The sequence below is a fragment of the Aquarana catesbeiana genome, linkage group LG04 (genome assembly GCF_042186555.1).
Source record: "Aquarana catesbeiana isolate 2022-GZ linkage group LG04, ASM4218655v1, whole genome shotgun sequence".
In the NCBI taxonomy this organism is placed as follows: domain Eukaryota; kingdom Metazoa; phylum Chordata; class Amphibia; order Anura; family Ranidae; genus Aquarana; species Aquarana catesbeiana.
In genome coordinates, this window is record NC_133327.1 from 32,273,328 (window position 1) to 32,294,694 (window position 21,367).

At 42.3% G+C, this 21,367-nt stretch overlaps 1 protein-coding gene across 1 annotated transcript in view; it reads left to right on the forward strand.

The window, feature by feature from the left end:
- The window catches only part of LOC141139132 (adhesion G-protein coupled receptor F1-like), a 55,947-nt gene that overhangs the window by 11,537 nt on the left and 23,043 nt on the right, over positions 1-21,367 (forward strand). The window contains exons 4-8 of the mRNA XM_073624966.1: positions 874-1,020; positions 8,207-8,497; positions 13,691-13,996; positions 19,296-19,331; positions 20,090-20,122. Of these exons, the coding sequence (XP_073481067.1) occupies positions 874-1,020; positions 8,207-8,497; positions 13,691-13,996; positions 19,296-19,331; positions 20,090-20,122 (813 nt within the window). The remainder of the gene's footprint in view (positions 1-873; positions 1,021-8,206; positions 8,498-13,690; positions 13,997-19,295; positions 19,332-20,089; positions 20,123-21,367) is intronic.

The following is a 21,367-nucleotide window of genomic DNA, read 5'->3' on the forward strand; positions in this document are numbered from 1 at the left end:
GGGAAGTGGAGTTGGGGAGGGGGGGTGTCCAATATTTCTGTTTTGCAGCTGAGTGGACAGACCCCCTCAGCGAAACACTGCCAGTTGAAAAGCTTTGTTGTACTTTTGCCTGGAGGACTGGCATCAATAAATGTCAGCTCAGCTTCTAATCATCTGAACATACATGTTTATGTGATGGCCAGCCTATAGACAAATTGCTGAACATTCAGATCATGTTTTCATTTGTTTTTGACAAGGTTAAAATGGTTGTAAACGCTTCCATATACCCAGTGACTGGCCTCAGGTGATACGCAGAGATGAAACAAATCCTCCTATATAAGTTGTACCTGTTTATCTACATTCATCTTTCCCCTACATTCATTCAAAGAACAAAATATACACAGGATCTCTCAGCTCTGAAAAGCAGGGGGCGGTGAGTTGAAGATACATCAGTGAGGAGAACTCTGAGAGCTGATTGGTGGGGAATTGACACAGCCCCTTCACACAGCATACGGGAACAGAGCTGAGGCTGTCAATCAGCTGGAGATCCCTCCCCTGTCACCATTTTTCTCTTAGTGTCAGAAAAACATGTCAGAAATAATTTATGCTGATAGAAGAGGAACGAGGCAGCAGACAGAAAGGACACTTAGTGCTCTTAATTGAGACAAGTACACACTATAGAGGGAGATGCTTTGTTTACATTTCATGTCTGAGGTTTACAACCACTTTAAGCCTAATTCCCACAATGCCATATAAAAAAATGGCAGACATGCTCGTTCTTCATCTCTTTTATGCATTTCTTAAACTAATAGCCCCTGTTATCAAGTAGTATGAAATGTCATAAAACTGAAAGCTGGAGAAGAGAAATGTTACTTGCTCTTGTATTTCTTGCAGGAACCAATAGCTACGCAGCCTGTTACTTCCCTTTTCTGGCTAAAGGAACGCTTTACACGGCATGCATTCCGGACGGCACCGGCAGCAGCTGGTGTTCCATCACTGCGGACTACGACCGCGATGGGAAGGGCATCTACTGCCTCAATGGTCAGTAATGTGGCACTGCAGTCACGGAAAATTTTAGACCTAAAATCCAGGCAGATTTATAATAGTATTGTGTAATGCACTTGTGTATTGCTTAATTCCATTTTTTTATAATGTAGCACAGACCCCAAACCGGTCCCGCTGTTTGTCCCAGGTTCTATTCCCTATTGGGTGCACCACAGCCAAGCACACAGCAGCTTTGCAATCTCTCCAATCAATAACCAGGCAGACGTTCCTTTTTTTGGGGGTTTATTAGTTGAAGAACTGGTATGGGGAATAGGATGAGCTTTGGGATACTCCAGAACTAGTGCAACTTGAAGTGAGGACACTCTCTGGTAGACCTCACTTCTTCAAAACAGGCCTTTAATATAAGAGGATGTTGACATACAGCTTCAGGGGGATCCCACACTGGAAACAGCCCTGAGCCAGCAATTATAGAACAGTCTCTCACAAAAAGAGGTCAAAATAGCAACAGTCTCTCGAGAACCTCTCTCAGGCCTTCACTCACTGTGTCCCTGTATCCATGGATGCCTCCTTTCAGTATCAGCCAGACCCTGTACCGTGAACCCAATCCTCAGCAGACTTTGCTCCAGACTGTTCTCTCAGCTTCAGCAGTCGACCCCCCTATCTCTGCCTGAGCTGGGACCATGTTGAATCACCTGTAGCTCAACTGGATGGTCCAGGAGGGCAGACAGCCTCTTTAGGCTGGGTCTCTCCCCACCAGGCAAATAACCCTGCTGTTCTAGACCCCAGGCTATTTATGCACACCTCAGCCCCCCTGCTGGCCACTCTCCTGACCAGGGGTTGGCTGAGGTAGCATAAATATTCAGGCTGCCCATTTTGTTACTCTACACCTATGTTCCAGAACCTCCTTTTGGAATGCAGGGTGGAGCAATCAATCCTGCAACCTGTGAAACCTAGAACAGCCAAAAGCAATTAACCTGCTCCTCTGGCTACAGAGGAGCCAAAAACTAAATTCACCTTAAGCTATATCAACCTAACTAGGAGGGTGCTAGAATAACTACCTGTATTTTTACACATTGCTAGCATAGATTCCTGAATCTGTCTTGATATCAGCCTTCTGTCATCCTTTGTAAAGCAGTGCTCAGACTGGGAGAGGAAGATGTAAAATTAGGAGCCAATTGCTTTCTGCTGCATGCACATGTTCTGATAAATGGAGAAAGCAGAGCTGATGATGACTTATCAGTGTATATCAGTATACTACTTATCGTTCATAGTCCATTTAGCAGGCCAGGGGTGGGAAGGTGACACCACTGTATTCATTAGCTGTAGCAAAGAATGTGGTGTCACCCTTCTGTTCGTGCTGGTGAGCAGAAGTGTATGAATCACAAAAGAGAAATCCCTTTCACAGATGGGACAGCTTACATATGGATATTACACCTGTGTATTTGGAGTACTACTTTGATAAGATATTTTACTGTCATTGCCTACAAGACAGAGTGAAAGTTAGTTCAGCAGCTTTTCACTCAGTGTAGCAATATAATGTGTGTGTGTGTGTGTGTGTGTGTATATGTGTATATACAGTATCTCACAAAATTGAGTACACTACACTCCTCACATTTTTGTAATTTCTTTATTTTATCTTTTCATGTGACAACACTGAAGAAATGACACTTTGCTACAATGTAAATTAGTGAGTGTACAGCTTGTATAACAGTGTAAATTTGCTGTCCCTTCAAAATAACTCAATACACAGCCATTAATGTCTAAACCGATGGCAACAAAAGTGAGTACACCCCTAAGTGAAAATGTCCAAATTGGGCCCAATTAGCCATTTTCCCTCCCCGGTGTCATGTGACTCGTTAGTATTACAAGGTCTCAGGTGTGAATGGGGATCAGGTGTGTTAAATTTGGTGTTATCGCTCTCACTCTCTCATACTGGTCGCTGGAAGATCAACATGGCACCTCATGGCAAAGATCTCTCTGAGGAGCTGAAAAAAGAATTGTTGCTCTACATAAAGATGGCCTAGGCTATAAGAAGATTGCCAAGACCCTGAAACTGAGCTGCAGCATGGTGGCCAAAACCATACATTGGTTTAGCAGGACAGGTTCCACTCAGAACAGACCTCGCCATGGTCGACCAAGAAGTTGAATGCACGTGCTCAGTATCATATCCAGGGGTTGTGTTTGGGAAATAGACATATGAGTGCTGCCAGCATTGCTGCAGAGGTTGAAGGGGTGGGGGGCCAGCCTGTCAGTGCTCAGACCATACGTTGCACACTGCATCAAATCGGTCTGCATGGCTGTCGTCCCAGAAGGAAACCTCTTCTAAGGACGATCCACAAGAAAGCCTGCAGACAGTTTGCTGAAGACAAGCAGAATAAGGAGATCTGTTACTAGAACCATGTCCTGTGGTCTGATGAGACCAAGACTTATTTGGTTCAGATGATGCCAGGCGTGTGTGGTGGCAGCCAGGTGAGGAGTACAAAGACAAGTGCGTCTTGCCTACAGTCAAGCATGGTGGTGGGAGTGTCATGGTCTGGGGCTGCATGAGTGCTGCCGGCACTGGGGAGCTACAGTTCATTGAGGGAACCATGAATGCCAACATGTACTGTGACATACTGAAGCAGAGGATGATCCCCTCCCTTAGGAGACTGGGCCACAGGGCAGTATTCCAACATGACGACCCCAAACACACCTCCAAGACGACCGGGTAAAGGTGATGGACTGGCCAAGCATGTCTCCAGACCTGAAGCCTTTTGAGCATCTGTGGGGCATCCTCAAATGGAAGGTGGAGGAGCGGAAGGTCTCTAACATCCACCAGCTACATGATGTCGTCATAGAGGAGTGGAAGAGGACTCCAGTGGCAACCTGTGAAGCTCTGGTGAACTCCATGCCCAAGAGGGTTAAGGCAGTGCTGGAAAATAATGGTGGCCACACAAAATATTGACACTTTGGTCCCAATTTGGACATTTTCACCTAGGGGTGTAATCGCTTTTGTGGCCAATTGTTTAGACATTAATGGCTGTGTGTTGAGTTATTTTGAGGGGACAGCAAATTTACACTGTTATACAAGCTGTACACTCACTACTTTACATTGTAGCAAAGTGTCATTTCTTCAGTGTTGTCACATGAAAAGATATAATAAAATATTTACAAAAATGTGAGGAGTGTACTCATTTTGTGAGCTACTGTAAATTATTTATATATATATATATATATATATATATATATATATATATATATATATATACACACACAGTATAGATATATATAGTCATCAATGTGATAAATGTTAACAATTATTGCACTACAGCAATTATATTTTGTACCTAAAGTTGAGCGCTAAATGGATCTTTGCTGCAGCTGCGATTACCACTCTTAGCTGCAGCAAAAGATCCATCTAGTGCTTGAGATGTCTCCCTGTAAGGTCCCTTTCACACTGGGGCGGTAGGGGGTGTCGGCGGTAAAACAGCACTATTTTTAGCGCTGTTTTACCGCGGTATTCCGCCGCTAGCGGTGTGGTTTTAACCCCCCGCTGGCGGCCGGAAAAGGGTTAAAACCCCTCGTATAGTGCGGCTATAGCCGCGGTATTACCGCGGTATAGCCGCGCTGTCCCATTGATTTCAATGGGCAGGAGCAGTTTAGGAGCGGTGAATACACCGCTCCTTCACCGCTCCAAAGATGCGGCTTGCAGGAGATTTTTTCTTCTCCTGCCAGCGCACCGCTTCAGTGTGAAAGCCCTCGGGCTTTCACACTGAACAAACAGTGGAGGCTGTTTCGGGTCGGTTTGCAGGCGCTATTTTTAGCGCAATAACGCCTGCAAACCGCCCCAGTGTGAAAGGGGCCTTAGATTACAGCTGTTATGTAACCAGCAGACTCTTTGGTAGCACAAACTGGTTACATAGTAAAGATCCCCAGCAGCTGTGGGGTTGGGCTCCCTCTTGGCTCCTTCACCAGCACATGTGGGATTGATTGTTATGCACTGCTTGCTTGGCTCCTTTCCTGACAATGTCACAGATCACTTGAGTGTAACTTGCTGAATCGGAGCATGCACAGTAAGCACAAGTGTCCAGAATGTCACTGGATATAGAATTTACTGCTACAGGTAAGCTGTGTAGGGAAAGGCTGTACTAAGGAATAGAGGATCACTTACTACTGACCTCTAAACTCTGCATCACTTACTACTGACCTTTGAACACTGCGTTACTTACTAATGACCTCTGAACTCTGCATCATTTACTACTGACCTTTACTACTGACCTCTAAACTCTGTCACTTACTACTGTCCCCTGAACTCTGCATCACTTACTACTGACCCCTGAACTCTGCATCACTTACTACTGACCCCTGAACTCTGCATCACTTACTACTGACCCCTGAACTCTGCATCACTTACTACAGACCCCTGAACTCTGCATCACTCACTACTGGCCCCTGAACTCTGCATCACTTACTACTGACCCCTGAACTCTGCATCACTTACTACTGACCCCTGAACTCTGCATCACTTACTACTGACCCCTGAACTCTGCATCACTTACTACTGACCCCTGAACTCTGCATCACTTACTACAGACCCCTGAACTCTGCATCACTCACTACTGGCCCCTGAACTCTGCATCACTTACTACTGACCCCTGAACTCTGCATCACTTACTACTGACCTCTGAACTCTACGTCACTTAGCACCTAACCCCTGAACTCTGCACTAATTACTACTGACCTCTCAACTCTGTGTCACTTACTACTGACCTCTGCATCACTTACTACTGACCCCTAAACTCTGCATCACTTTACTTACTACTGACCTCTGGACTCTGCGTCACTTAGTACCTAACCGCTGAACTCTGCATTACTTACTACTGACCTCTGAACTCTGCATCATTTGCTACTGACCTTTGAACTCTGCCTCACTTACTACTGACCACTGAACTCTGCCTCACTTACTACTGACCACTGAACTCTGCATCACTCATTACTGACCTCTGAACTCTGCATCACTTACTACTGACCACTGAACTCTGCATCACTTACTACTGACCCCTGAACTCTGCCTCACTTACTACTGACCTCTGAACTCTATGTCACTTATTATTGACCTTAGAACTCTACACCACTTACTACTGACCTGTGAATACCCTACCTCACTTTCTTTTTATTGGGCAGAAGGGCCCAACTTATGATCTTGCACACAGGCCTACGGCAGGTTTGAATTCTACTATTAAGAGGGTTGTAGGCTGGGATGAAAACCAGAAACATATGATCAGACCAGCCTGAATTGAGCAAAGGACAGGTCCTTTAAACTTACCAGATAGGGTGGACCTCTTAAGTTACAGGAGGTCAAACGGGCATGGGTTCCATATGGGCTGGATGGACTCTGCACGGCCCCTCTGGATGTCCTCTGTGGTTACCGAGAAGCAGCTCTCCAATACGGCAGTGAGGCAGATGAAACCTCCAGTGCAGTGAGGGATGCAGCAATTCCAAAAATGAAGGAAAAGAACTCTAAATGTAGTCCGTTTTATAAAGCAGTATATAACAATTTATTGCTCAGATTAAAACAGGAACTGCTGAACAGCGCCGGTGAATATAACACAGTACAAGTTAAAAACCAGCCTGTTCTCATCCGAACGGCTGTGAGATGGCAGCGGGTGACGTCAGAGACCTAAGCTCCGCGGAGCTTAGGTCTCAGCTGTTCAGCGCGTGTTATAGCAGTTTCTGTTTTAATCTGAGCAATAAATTGTTATATACTGCTTTATAAAACGGACTACATTTAGAGTTCTTTTCCTTCATTTTTGGAATTGCTGCATCCCTCACTGCACTGGAGGTTTCATCTGCCTCACTGCCGTATTGGAGAGCTGCTTCTCGGTAACCACAGAGGACATCCAGAGGGGCCGTGCAGAGTCCATCCAGCCCAAATGGAACCCATGCCCGTTTGACCTCCTGTGACTTAAGAGGTCCACCCTATCTGGTAAGCACATACATGTGTTTGAGGGGAGACGATCGAGGTTTCACATAGAAGAACTGGCTTTATTATGAAATATTTTATCTTTGAATCCATAGACTTTCTGTATATTATTTGCTCTGCACTCATTTTGTTGTGTTGGTTTATTATATAGGCTTGGTGAATCCTGGAGGGTACAGCTTGCATATATTTTTTACTGTTTTAGTTTGCGCTGATTGTCCCAAGTTTTATTATAGGTCCTTTAAACTGTAGGGTTATGTGTAGACATCCAGTCCAGTGTTTTGCCTTTCCTTGTTTTAGCCCCGATTCACACCTGAGCATTTTATAACTTGAAGATCAAAGCTCCAAAATGCTCAATAACCCGGCTTTTAAATTGTGTCCGTTCATATATGAGCACCCAGGTATCTGTACCTCAATGCCTGGCACTCAAAAATGTACACAATAGGGATAAAACTTTTCCACAAAAGGGAAATTAAAAACACACACGGCCATTCACTAAAATTAGAAGAAAAGAGGTTTAACCTTAAACTGCGTAGAGGGTTCTTTAGTGTAAGAGCTGTAAGGACTTGGAATTCTCTTGCACAAGCAGTGGTTTCAGCGGGGAGCATCAATAATTTCAAAAAACTATTAGATAAGCACCTGAACGCCTTAACATACATGGATATACAATGTAATACTGACATAAAAGCACACATATAGGTTGGACTTGATGGACTTGTGTGTTTTTTCAACCTCACCAACTATGTAACTACCCTGTTTCCCCGAAAATAAGACCTAGCGTGATTGTCAGTGATGGCTGCAATATAAGTCCTACTCCCCAAATAAGCTCTACCCTGTTTCCCCGAAAATAAGCCCTACCCTGAAAATAAGACCTACAAGGACTTTAACTAGGGCTTATATTGCAGCCATCACCGACAATCACGCTAGGTCTTATTTTCGGGGAAACAGGGTATGTACATGAGCTATTTTTGAGGAAGCAATAGCAGCATCTGAAAAATGTTTTAGTGCTTTTTTTTTAAGCCTGAAACAACCAGCTCCTAGTTGTACTAGTAACTAGTTCCCCATGTATTAAAACAAAAGCACTTAGGCTTGAATATTCCTGAAAAATGCACAAAAAGGAACAGAAAACAACTCCTCAATATCACCTGTAAAGACCAATGCTAAGGTGTGGATGTAACATCAACATTATTATAAAACTTTGATAAAATAGTGTTAGAATTGGATTTGAAGCGATAATAATAGAAGTTTTATGTGTGTTTGTAGGTGTAAAACTAAGTACTTTAAATAGTGCCACCGTAGGATCTACAGGAGGTCTACTTGGCAAAACCACACTCTCTACTGCAACAGCTACAAGAACCATAGTGCCTTCCACTGAGACCCCAGTGCCCACTGTCACTACAGCCCATGTTCTTACCCAGAATGCTTCTGTACAGACATTGTGCAGTACCATAGCTCCAACCTCTGTTCCTATTACCAGTGTGTCAGAAGCATCATCTGACCTTCAAAATGTGGCAACCACAGTTCCTGCAGGCGGAATGACCACATCCATACCAGGTAAGTGAAGCACAGAATCAATGATCATTTAATTGCCATAGGCTCACTTAATATTTTTGACAAGCACCAAAAATACCTGTTGATCTTACCAGAAATACAGTGTTCTTGTCACTTCCTGTAAATGGAAAAGACAGCAATAACAATGTTATCTTTCTTCTGTAATTGCCCAATCCTATAACCCTAATAGAATGTAGATGAGCAATGCAAACATGTTGGAAGTCTAGCTTGTCTGACAATCTTGGCTCCCACTATAAATACAGTGGTGTTTCCACAAATCGGCAGGAAGTTTGTTATTCACAGAATTACATAATGAAAAAAATCCTGAAGAAAAACGAATGCAGCCACTAATGGGAGTGGTTGTCAAAAACCATGAAATCAGGCCGCGAAAGAAGTACAGTTAAATCACACTTGTTTAATAATAAAAGTAAAAAGAACAAATGTAGTCAAAACATAGCCAAAATTCAGTAACTGGAATGGATAGTCAGCCAAGCCAGAAGTCAGGGATCAATGTAGTGGAGCAGCAAGCAGGATCTGGAGCCAGAAGGGATGTCAGCAAAGCAAGTCTTGAACAGGATCGCAGGAGATAGTTTCTGTGATGTTGACCAAAGGCGAAGGCAGAGAACCTCTGGACTGGACGGCTTAAGTAGGCAGGACTGACGAGCAGGATATCATCAACAGCTGAGTAACTGCGGAGAGATAGGAGCTGGCAATTAGCCGACAGCTGAGTGGCCAGCTCAGAGAAGGGAGGGCAGCCCTGACAGTGGTATGCTTCAATGTATTCTATAGCAATTTTTTGACGGGATTTAGATCTTTAAATTGCAACTATAATAGTTTGGAATCACTTTTTATTACATTTTTTTTAAAACTCTGTGATATTTTATAACTGCTACTTATATAAAATATATATTTTTTAAATGTATATTTTATACAGGGTGCACTCAGGGCGATGGTATAACAATGAATTATGGGTTTTCTACAGAGGGTACAGTAGAAGCTACTTGCCTTCAGAGTCTTTCTCCTTCTGTCTGATGTGTGACAAGAGTCGGAGAAAGAGAGGGGGCTGAGACACTGTGCAGACTCTGAATCACTCCTCAGACTCAGTGCTTGTAAATTTGAGCTTGAGTTTTTGAACTATGTAAACCAGTTAAAAGAACAGCTAAAGATAGATGGGGTATGTGTGAAAAGGAGCCCAGTATGCTACCTTCATTCATTTGCAATATTATATATTAGATAAAATAGAGAAAAGCATTTTAAAATTGTATGTTTTAGTCCTGACATAAAGAAAGAAAGAAAATATGAAATAAAAGTCTATATATACCCTTTAATGAAAGTTGTATATTACCCGTGGATCTAGTCTGAAATGCATAAATCAAAGTTATCATTATTATCATCAAAGTGAAACTAAATCACCTGCTTCAGGGAAAGCTCTTGCCATAATTTGCATGGCTTACTTATGCATTTTGGAAAATCTTACCTCTGGATTTGCCCTCCTCCAGAGCTGACTGGTCCCTGCTCTCTCCTGGCACTCCATCTGCCACTGCTATCTTCTCTGTTGTTTTCTTGGTCCGTTTTCCCTCTTCAACCATTGTGCATGTGCACCAGTTAATGTCCACTAAGAAGAGAAATTACTAGAAACAAGTTCATTGGAGAAACAGATTTACAAAACTACTTAAAAAAAATTATTTTCCTGGCCCAACTCACGTCAGCACACAATGGGTTAACACCTCCTTCAGAACCCCACATGACCACCTGTACCTAGCTGAATAAAAGACAGCCGCTCCCCCAACTAAGATGTTCTTCTTTTTTTGGTCTGCTCCAGGCCACATGTTGATTGCAGTTGGTAAGTAATTTGTTTCTGCATCCCCCCCTGCCGAACCTACCCCTCCATGTTCAGCCTCTCATAGAGTTGAAATACCCTGAATACTGAAGGTAAATCCTTCTAAAAACTGGGTGCCTTTTTGTGCCAAGGCCGTGGGCAAAATGATGCTTAAACAGCATTGACATTGTACAGGTGTGGTATTATAAGAGCTCTTCGATGTCATCATTGCCTCTCCCTTGGGGTTTTTTCCATATATATATATATATATATATATATATAGAGAGAGAGAGAGAGAGAGAGAGAGAGAGAGAGAGAGAGAGAGAGAGAGAGAGAGAGAGAGAGAGAGAGATTTTTTTATGCAGTGCACCACACTGCTCTCCTGGCTTTATTGTCAGTCCGAGAGCGGCTGTGAATGGTGTGCAGGGAGATGGGCAGAACAGGATGGGAACCGCCAGATTGCCATCTAATGGTGTAAATGGTCTTGGAGGTCTGCAGTTGGGAGGGCTTCTCTCCCTCTCTCTCTCTCTCTCTGCTGTCCTGCCAGGTAAAGGACTTGCCTTCGATTCTGGCTGAGTCTCCTGTCTGGTTCTGGATGTGTTGTCCTGGCTCCCTTGCTATGCTGTGTACTTCTGTGGGTTTGACAGTCTGAGTGGTTTTTGTCTCAGACTCTGACTGTGTCTGCTGTCTGTCTTTGGAAGTGCTGTCTGGACTCACCTGCTGCTGCTTCTAAAGTGAGTGGATGAAGGCAGATGGCTCTTAAAGAGACAGTGTACCTGTTTTTTGGTTAGAGGTAATATGCTTTTTTTCCTCATATATTTTGTGCAAATATGAGCTTACCACACCTGTTAGTGGCACAGAAGATTAGTAAAGGTAGGAGGGGGCGACATGGGACATGGTTCTTAAAAGAGTGCTCAAGGAAATTATACAAATTAAGGTGTTTTGCATTATTTTAGGAGCAGAAACCTTGAACGAAAACGCTCCAAAAAACATAAGACCCGCCAACGATCACAGGATGATGACACCTAACAGGTTGTCACGATCATTAGGCATGTCATCAATACACTCTTAAGGAGTTGTTTCCACTTATCCTGTGAAGGCATAGGATCCAAGAAATTGGCACATGCATTTATGCCAGCATGATAGAAAATGCCTTGCCAAGCTCAAGGTGCATTTTTGGCCTGCATGCAGTCTGCAGTTTCAGAGCAATGGAATTGCACATTTTGCCTCACAAGGATGTGGGTTGTGCAAAATTCTAAGCCTTATTAAGGCGGCTATAGCAGAAAGTATGCTGCAAATATCCACGCCACAAGCAACACCCATAATGATAGAGCGTAAAAGCGCTCGTTGATGGAGGATGGTCTTTTCCCACAATGATAGAGCGTAAAGCTCTCGTTGATGAAGGATGGTCTTTTCCCACAATGATAGAGCGTAAAGCGTTCGTTGATGGAGGATGGTCTTTTCCCACAATGATAGAGCGTAAAGCGCTCGTTGATGAAGGATGGTCTTTTCCCACAATGATAGAGCGTAAATCGTTCATTGATGGAGCATGGTCTTTTCCCATAATGATAGAGCGTAAAGCGCTCATTGATGAAGGATGGTCTTTTCCCACAATGATAGAGTGTAAAGCACTCGTTGATGAAGGATGGTCTTTTCCCACAATGATAGAGCGTAAAGCACTCGTTGATGAAGGATGGTCTTTTCCCACAATGATAGAGCGTAAAGCACTAGTTGATGAAGGATGACAGAGACCTCGTCAGAAGACCAATTTACAGTAACAGGTTCTCTAAGCTTTATCCAAATAGGATGGCTGATGTATGTTTATGCACTGCACTTCCAGGGGTGGATGCTGCCCTTTAGTGTCTGGGGCAGAAAGTGTCTTTGCCTTTTTATAACTCAGTTACTTTCAGGGATCATATGGATGAAAAAGTGGACTTGTTCACACCAGATGCAGTCCAGTGCGTTTTTATTCTGCATCAAGAACGCATGGACAGTGTCTAACTTTGATTCCTATTGCTTAGTTCACACCAGTACAGTGCATTCTAGTGCAGTCAACAAAAGTAGAATGTTGCATTGTTTCTGTATGGAACACATCTGGAAAGTGGCAAAACGCATTGAGAATGCATCAAAAACACTAATGCAGAAACACATCTTGAACACAGAAATTGTGGTGATCTGGCCATGAGGCTAGCACGGAATCTATGCAGTGAAAGACTTGCCTGCCAATCAGCAATAGAGTTAACTTCGCTATATAAACTTCAGAAATGACATTACATTCAACACTGGAAACTACAAGATTTGGCGCAGTTTCTCTCCCGCCCTACATTAGCTTTGGTATATCCCGTTGTGTGCTGACGTCTTAGATCTGTCCGGTTTGTCTCACAAGGCTAGCAGCTACCAAGAGGCTGCTCATAAAAAGGGCCTACTATTACTTCAAAATACCTCAAAAATATACTAATGTTATGTGAGTATTTGTGAGTTTGTGAGTTTGTGAGTATTCTGCACACCTAAACCCTATCTCCTAGAATTGTGTTCAGCAATGAAAGGTGTAAAAGACTAAAGTGACTTGTGCCCAACTTATTCCCCCCCCACACTAAAAAACAGACTCAGAGATGAAAATGGTATCCTAATACATTATTTAAAGCAGCCATTCTTAATCGGGGTTTCTGTGGAACCCCCAGGGTTCCTTAAGACATTGCTCCTTGAGTTGTGGCTGATTGACCTCCCATCCAGGACCAACACCACTTGGCAAAACCAGTAGCATAAGACCAATGATCTTTTAGCTGTCTGTAACGGTGGCATTTTATCACTGTAAGGGTTGCATTCTTTTATTGCCCACCAACTTTTTTGCCATTGACTCCAAATGAATCAGTTTTAGCAAGGGTTCCCTTAGATCTGAGAATTATTTTAGGAGTTCCTTTGGGTAAAACGGTTGAGAAAGGGCTAGTTCACCTTTACAAAAAAAAAAATGTATATGCAGGTAAGGGTGTGTCTGTAGATAAAAACAAACTGTGCAGCTCTGAATAAAAAGTTGGATAAAGCCCTTGCTATAGGTGTAGACCACCTACATAATTCCCAATCATGTGCTATCCTTTCATGATAAAGGGTCACACTTCAGGCTCCCCTATATCAAAAAAGTTGGACACCGCTGTTCTAAATAATCCATTACTGTAAAAATTGCATGAGTGACTTTGAATGCAGTGAATAATCAGGAAAAGACTTTTTCAGACATAAGGACAAGCATCAATATAATAATGACTGCAGCTTTTATTGTCTTCACCATTTTATTATTAGCAGTGATGCAAGATTACATTTAATAGCTTGCCTGGACTTCTACTCTGAAGCAAAAGTAATAGAAGTTTTGTGTGTATTTGTAGATTTGAAAGCCAGTACCATCAGTAGTAGCATTTTACAGTCTGAAGCTATTGGAGGAGGTCAACTGGACACAACAACCCTCACTACAGACACAGCCACAATGGCTGCAGCACCTTCTGCTAAGACCTCAGTGCCTGCTGTCACTACAGCCCAGGATCTTCCCCAAAATCATCCAGTAGAGACAGGAATATTGGGTAGCACCATTGCTCGGACCTCTGTTCCTAATACTAATGTGCCAATAACATCATCTGACCTTCAGAACACGGGCACCACAGTTCCTGTGGGTGGCGTGACCACATCCATGCCAAGTAAGTGATGCAAAGAATCAATGATCATGTAATCTCCACAGGCTAATTTAAAGTGTATCTAAACACCAAATTGTAATAGGATACCTGTCTTTAAAGATGAACTTCAGTGTGTTTCTTTTTTTGTTTGTTTTTTTGATTTTTGTTTTAAATGTAGCAGCTACAAATACTGTAGTTGCTGACTTTTGAAAATCAGGTACTTACCAGTGTCTGGGCTCCAGTTCTGTCTTCAAACAGCCGGTTCTTTTTACAGCTGAGGGTCCCCAAATTTGCTTCCTGAGGAAACACATCCGGCAACTCACTGCGCATGCAAGCTCTGCAGGAGGGGAGGGGGTGGGGCAAGGGACACCATCCTTGCCTAAGCAAGTGTTGAGGAAGTGGGAGTGGATACTGATAAAAATCGATACTCGCTTCCCCTTTCCCCCCTCCCATAAAGTGCATAACTTTACATTTATCAACACTAAACCTCATCTGCCACATAGTTGCCCAATTAGACAATGCATTGAGGTCGGCTTGTAAATTGGAGACATTCTGTAAGGACGTTATTCCACTGCATAGCTAAGTGTCATCTGCAAAGACTGAAATGGTACTTTTAAACCCAGAACCTATATCGTTTATAAAGATATTAAAAAGTAGAGGCCCCAGCACTGAACATTGGGGTACACCACTGATAACCTTAGACCATTCAGAGTAAGAATCATTAACCACTACTCTCTGAATTCAGTCTTTTAGCCAGTTTTCTATCCATATACAAACTGATATTTCCAAGCATGTATACTTTACCTTACACATGAGCCGTGTGTGGGGAACTGTATCAAACGCTTTTGCAAAATCCAAGTATACCATGTCCACAGCCACCCCTCTGTCCAAGGTTTTACTTACCTCCCCCTAAAAAGAAATCAGATTTGTTTGACAACTTCAGTCTTTTGTAAACTCATGCTGTCCATTGCTTAAAATATTTTTTCCAACAAGAACTCATCTATGTGGTCTTTTATTAAACTCTACAGTGACTTCCCAAATATAGAAGTTAAACTAACAGGTCTATAGTTACTTGGTAGAGACTTTATTCCCTTTTTAAATTTAGGCACCAGATTGGCCCTACACCAATCTAGTGGTACTATTCCTGCCATTAATGAGTCCCTAAAAATTAGAAACAATGGCTTTGAAATGACAGAGCTCAATTTTTTTAGGATCCGTGGCTGGATGCCATCTGGTCCAGGTGCTTTATCCACCTTTATTCTGTCTAAATATTTGTGGACCATATCACTTTTGAGCCATTATACTACTATACTACCACCCCCATTATGGACATGAGCTCCCCCATGCAACTTTGTATACATGTATACATGTAATGTATGTAATAAATTTGCCTTCTCTTTGTCCCCAGTCACCCACTCTAAATTACTTTGTAAAGGGCCTACATGCTCAGACCTGACCTTTTTACTATTAATGTATCTGAAGTATTTTTGGGGGTTTGTCCTACTATCTTTTGCAATCTGTCGTTCGTTTAGAATTTTTGCATCCTTGATTTCCTTTTTACATATTCTGTTATTTTCTTTGTAACATTTAAACGACACTAGTGTTCCTTCAGTTTTATCTTTTTTAAAAACTCTTTTCTTATTGTTTATAGCTTTTTTAACTTTGGCCGTGAGCCACATAGGTTTTATTTTTAGCCTTTTAAACTTATTGCCCATGGGAAAATAATTTGAAATGAGTTCACATACAGTCTTTTTGAACAATTCCCATTTCTTTTCTGTGTCCATTGATGCCAATATTCCCTCCCAGTCTAAGACCTGGAGAGCAGCCCTCATCCTTAAAAAATTTGCTCTCTCAAAGTTAAGTGTTTTTATCTTTCCCGTATGTGTTTTTTGCTTACAGCTAACATCAAATAAAATCATGTTATGGCCATTGCTACCCAGATATTACTTTATATGAACATTAGTAATAAGCTCTGCATGGTTTGAGATTAGCAGGTCCAACAGAGCATCATTCCTAGTTGGGGCCTCAATAAACTGGACCATAACATTGTCCTGTAATAGGTTTATACATTTTTGCCCTTTAACTGTTCCAGAGGTGCCATTACTCCAGTCAAGCGGGATTCCGGCCGTGAAAAAAAAATATAAAAGTCAACAGCTAGAAACACTGTAGCTGCTGACTTTAAATAAGTACTTACCTATCCTGGGTGCCCGCGATGTCGGCCGCCCGAGGCCGACCCGTCCCTCAGCTCTTAGGTCCCAGCACCGCCATCCTAAGTAAGGGAAACAGGCAGTGGAGCCTTGCGGCGGTGCAGCGCTCTGTGAATGGACCCGTGATGTTCTGGGAACGCACACAGTTCCCAGAAGGCAACGGGGCCGCTCACCGAGGAGCAGAACACACCGCGGAATAGGCAGATTAGGAAGACTGCCTAGCAACAAGGGTTTAGGTAAGTTTAAAAAAATGTTTTTTTTCAAATGTTTTTTAATTTTTTTCATGCAATTTTTTTTTTTAGGGTGGCCCTCCACTTTAAAAACCCCCATTATTATCACCGTCCCAGCCCTTGCAGCCCTTTCCATCTGTGCAAGGAGCTGAGTCTCCACCTCCTCATTAACATTGGGTGGTCTATAACAAACTCCAAGGATTAACTTTGAACTACGCACATCTATATGCAGTTCCACCCATAATGCTTCAGCCACATCGCACTATCCATCAATTAGGTCCTCATTCACACTCGCTTTGAGATCCCTTCTCATATAGAGACAGACCCCACTACCTTTCCTTTTTACCCTGTCTCTCCGAAGGAGTGCATAGCCAGGAAAATTAATAGCCCAGTCATGTGAGGAATGAAGCCAAGTTTCAGCAATACTGATCACATCATAGCTCTCCTCGTTCATGAGAGTTTCCAACTCACCTATTTTGCTTGGCAGACTTCTGGCATTGGTGAACAAACACTTTAATCTATTATTACATTTTGCTCTGGTGTTTTGCATATCTTTTTTAGTAGTACAAATGGCACTATCATTTCCAATGGTTGTTTGCAACATGGGAACTTTCTTGTCACCTGCCATAACCCTTCCCCCATCTATCCCCATTCCACCCTCCTTTAATGTCTGACCAGTAACTGACCTGTCTGCCAGATGAAATTCTAGTACACCCTCCCCTCTCAATCCTAGGTTAAATACTCCCCCAGCCTTCCCATAAACCTCTCCCCCAGCACAGTCCTGTGCTGGGGGAGATATGTAATGCACTCCTGAACCCTTTACTTGGTACGTAGCACAATCCTAAACTCTGCACTCAGTACATAGTGCACCTCTAACCCTGCACATAACGCACTCCTGAACTCTGCACTCTGTAGGTAGCGTAATCTTGAACTTTGCACTCCTAATGCACTCCTGAACCATTCACTCTGTACATAGCACACTCCTAAACTCTGTACATAGTGAACCTCTAACCCTGCACATAATGCACTCCTGAACGCTGCAGTCTGTACGTAGTGCACTCCTGAATTCTGCAGTCTGTACGTAGTGTACACCTGATCTCTGCAGTCTGTACGTAGCGTGATCCCTAACACTGCACTCTGTAAATAGTGCACTCCTGAACTCTGCAGTCTGTACATAGCATACACCTGAACTCTGCAGTCTGTACATAGCATACTCCTGAACTCTGCAGTCTGTACGTAGTATAATCCTAAACTCTGCAGTCTGTACGTAGCATACTCCTGAACTCTGCAAACTGTGCATAGTGTACACCTGATTTCTGCAGTCTGTACGTAGCGTGATCCTTAACTCTGCAGTCTGTACGTAGCATACTCCTGAACTCTGCAGTCTGTGCATAGTGTACACCTGATTTCTGCAGTCTGTACGTAGCGTGATCCTTAACTCTGCACTCTGTAAATAGTGCACTCCTGAACTCTGCAGTCTGTATGTAGCAAACTCCTGAACTCTGCAGTCTGTATGTATTGTAATCCTAAAATCTGCAGTCTGTACGTAGCATACTCCTGAACTCCGCAGTCTGTACGTAGCATACTCCCGAACTCTGCAGTCTATACATAGTGTAATCATGAACTCTGCAGTCTGTACGTAGTGTAATACTGAACTCTGCAGTCTGTACGTAGCATACTCCTGAACTCTGCAATCTGTACGTAGTGTAATCATGAACTCTGCAGTCTGTACGTAGTGTAATCCTGAACTCTGCAGTCTGTACGTAGCATACTCCTCAACTCAGCAGTCTGTACATAGCAAAATCCTGAACTCTGCAGTCTGTAGCATAATCCTGAATGCTGTGGGTAGCCTACTCCTGAACTCTGCAGTCTGTACGTAGCCTACTCCTGAACTCTGCAGTCTGTACGTAGCCTACTCCTGAACTCTGCAGTCTGTATGTAGCGTAATCCTCAACTTTGTACATAGCGTAATCCTTAACTCTGCACTCTGTATGTAGTGCACTCCTGAACATTGCAGTCTGTACATAACATACTCCTGAACTCTGCAGTCTGTAGGTAGCGTAATCCTGAACTCTGCAGTCTGTACATAGCGTAATCCTGAACTCTGCAGCCTGTACGTAGCATACTCCTGAACTCTGCAGTCTGTACGTAACCTACTCCTGAACTCTGCAGTCTGTATGTAGCGTAATTCTGAACTTTGCAGTCTGTACATAGTGTGCTCCTGAACTCTGCAGTCTGTATGTAGCGTAATCCTTAACTCTGCACTCTGTACGTAGCGCACTCCTGAACTCTGCAGTCTGTACATAGCATACTCCTAAACTCTGCAGTCTGTACGTAGCATACTCCTGAACTCTGCAGTCTGTACGTAGTGTAATCATGAACTCTACATTCTGTACGTAGTGTAATCCTGAACTCTGCAGTTTGTATGTAGCTTACTCCTGAACTCTGCAGTCTGTACATAGCATACTCCTGAACTCTGCAGTCTGTACGTTGCAAAATCATGAACGCTGTATGTAGTATAATCCTGAACTCTGCAGTCTGTATGTAGCATAATCCTGAACTTTGTACGTAGCATAATCCTGAACTCTACACTCTGTATGTGGCTTGATCCTGAACTCTGCAGTCTGTACGCAGCATACTCCTGAACTCTGCAGTCTGTACGTAGCGTAATCCTGAACTCTGTACTGTTGGTTGTAGGTGTGAAGCACTCAATTGCCTAAAGACAGTATCCTTCACTAAAAACACCTGAAATCCATAATTTGGAGGGTGTGCCTAAATACTTTTGGTAATACAGTTATAGGTGACGTGGTCACCTATTGGATAAAAGTTTGAGTGATGTTTCATAGATAACACCATAGAAATAGTATTTGTCATTTTATTGTGCAGGTACAGCGCCAGTCATGAATACGTCACAACCACCAAGTAAGTTATACAACTTCTGTTGATGGATCTCTGGTGTCACTAAAGACTGTACTTAGCTGGGAGCATTGGGGTGCATAACTTTTTGGAGTGTTAGCAGCATCAGCACCAACATTATCTGGAACCAGGCAAGAAGACAGAAGAAAACATTTTTTTCTTTAAATTATGCTACAACGCGGTATGGATCATAAATAAGGGCTGTTAGAATAACCAAATATGAAAATAAAGACTCTTTAGATTTAAAATTAAAGTTTATGATTATTTATTTTTCAATGTTTCAGCTAATAGCCTATCAATATTTTTTAGCTATATAAAAAAAACTTTTATGTAAATAATACCACCCCTAAAACAAATATTTACCTTTTTTGCCCTATCTTGGGCCTATGCTATGTATCAGGTTGAGCAACATCTACACTCACAAATACCTCACGGTAACACAAAAAGTCTAAGGCCTCGTTCCTGTGGCCAATTAGCATATAAGCACTTAGTTAATTTATTCTTAAAATGATGCTGATAATTAATTTTCTTTAGCAGAGTGATATGTGTATATTTCAACTTAAGCTATTGAGCTCTATAAACATCAGGATTTTGTGTTTTTTTTATAGCAAACGGTTAAGACCTGGTAAACATTTGAAAAAACGGCTAATTAAAAGATACATGAAATGTTTATTTTTAGTCCCCAACATAATAAATAACTAAAAGTAAGTAATATTTTATTTATTAAACAGACTTGAATTATTTTTATTTTTTCCATTGAGCAGATACACCAATGACAAACACTTCACGGACTCTGGGTAAGTAATATCTTACTATAGAGAACTGTAGAGGATATTCCTATCTGATAAACAGACACTCATAAGACATTTACTGGAGAGTGCATTTAATAAACTGTGCCATCAATTTTAGGTTAGAGGTATTCATGTGAAATAGCACATTGCTTCTCCCTATATGCTAAGATAAATGGGTATACACTTTGCTAAGCAATTACCTGTACTTGTTAGTAAATCATCCTCAGTGAAAAAATAAAGGGGTACTTAATGATACACATGACAAATTCTTACAGGTTTGGCAACCCTGGCCTCACAACTTTCCTCCATCTCAAATAACCTCACAGTTCCTAGAACAATAGTTATTCTTTAATGGGCAGATAGGAGTCCCTGGGGTATTCTATCCCCTTTCCCCAACCCTTTTCTCCCCTTTCCCCCCTTTTTTACTTTTTTTTTTCTCCTTTCTTCTCTTCTTAGACTTTCGCCTCTTTCTTTCTCTTGCTTCCACTCTGATTCTGGGTTCTTGAAGCTCTGGATGAGCCCTCCACCCTAACTCAGACCTTGGCCACTCACGCCCCTTACGCCCAATACCCCCCCCCCCAGTCCCCTTTTTTTATTTTTATTTTTGGCCAGGCACCCTTTGAATGGGCTTTCTTAGGCTTCATTGCTGTTAGTATGGCTGTGGAATAAGGGGTATTACATTGTTCCAATTGCTCCGTTGATGACTTTCTCATTGTAGTTAACTGTTTAGACGTCTTTACATAACAGGAATATCCTTTACTCTTTATGCAAGGGTCTTCAGCTAATATTCCACATCTAAGTCATACCTTATTGTTCTGTCTCTATTGCCTTTTATCAATGGTGGAAACTTTGTACAACTGTTTACCAGAAAGCTTTCCTTAATTGCACTGTACTGTATGATTATTGTTTCTTCTGTTAAATTACATGCGTTACATTACAAATAAAAAAAATAAATAAAAAAAAGGAGGAAGATAATCTTGTATTGGCCAATAAGTGGTATACTCAACTTTTTGGAAGAACCATGAGACATCACATGAGGTTGTCTTGGCACAGTATTTATGGTTCAATAGTCAACCAACAAGGCACAACAGCCAAATACAATCTTGGCTGTACAAAAGTTGTGAGATGCACTTGGTTGCAGAATATTGGTAAAGATGTAGGCTTTACTCCACAGTGATACAAGGTCCACTTACAATTCTATGGTGCCAGAGAAGGGGTGGTGGTACTGTGGTAACGTTAAGTGACCGCGAC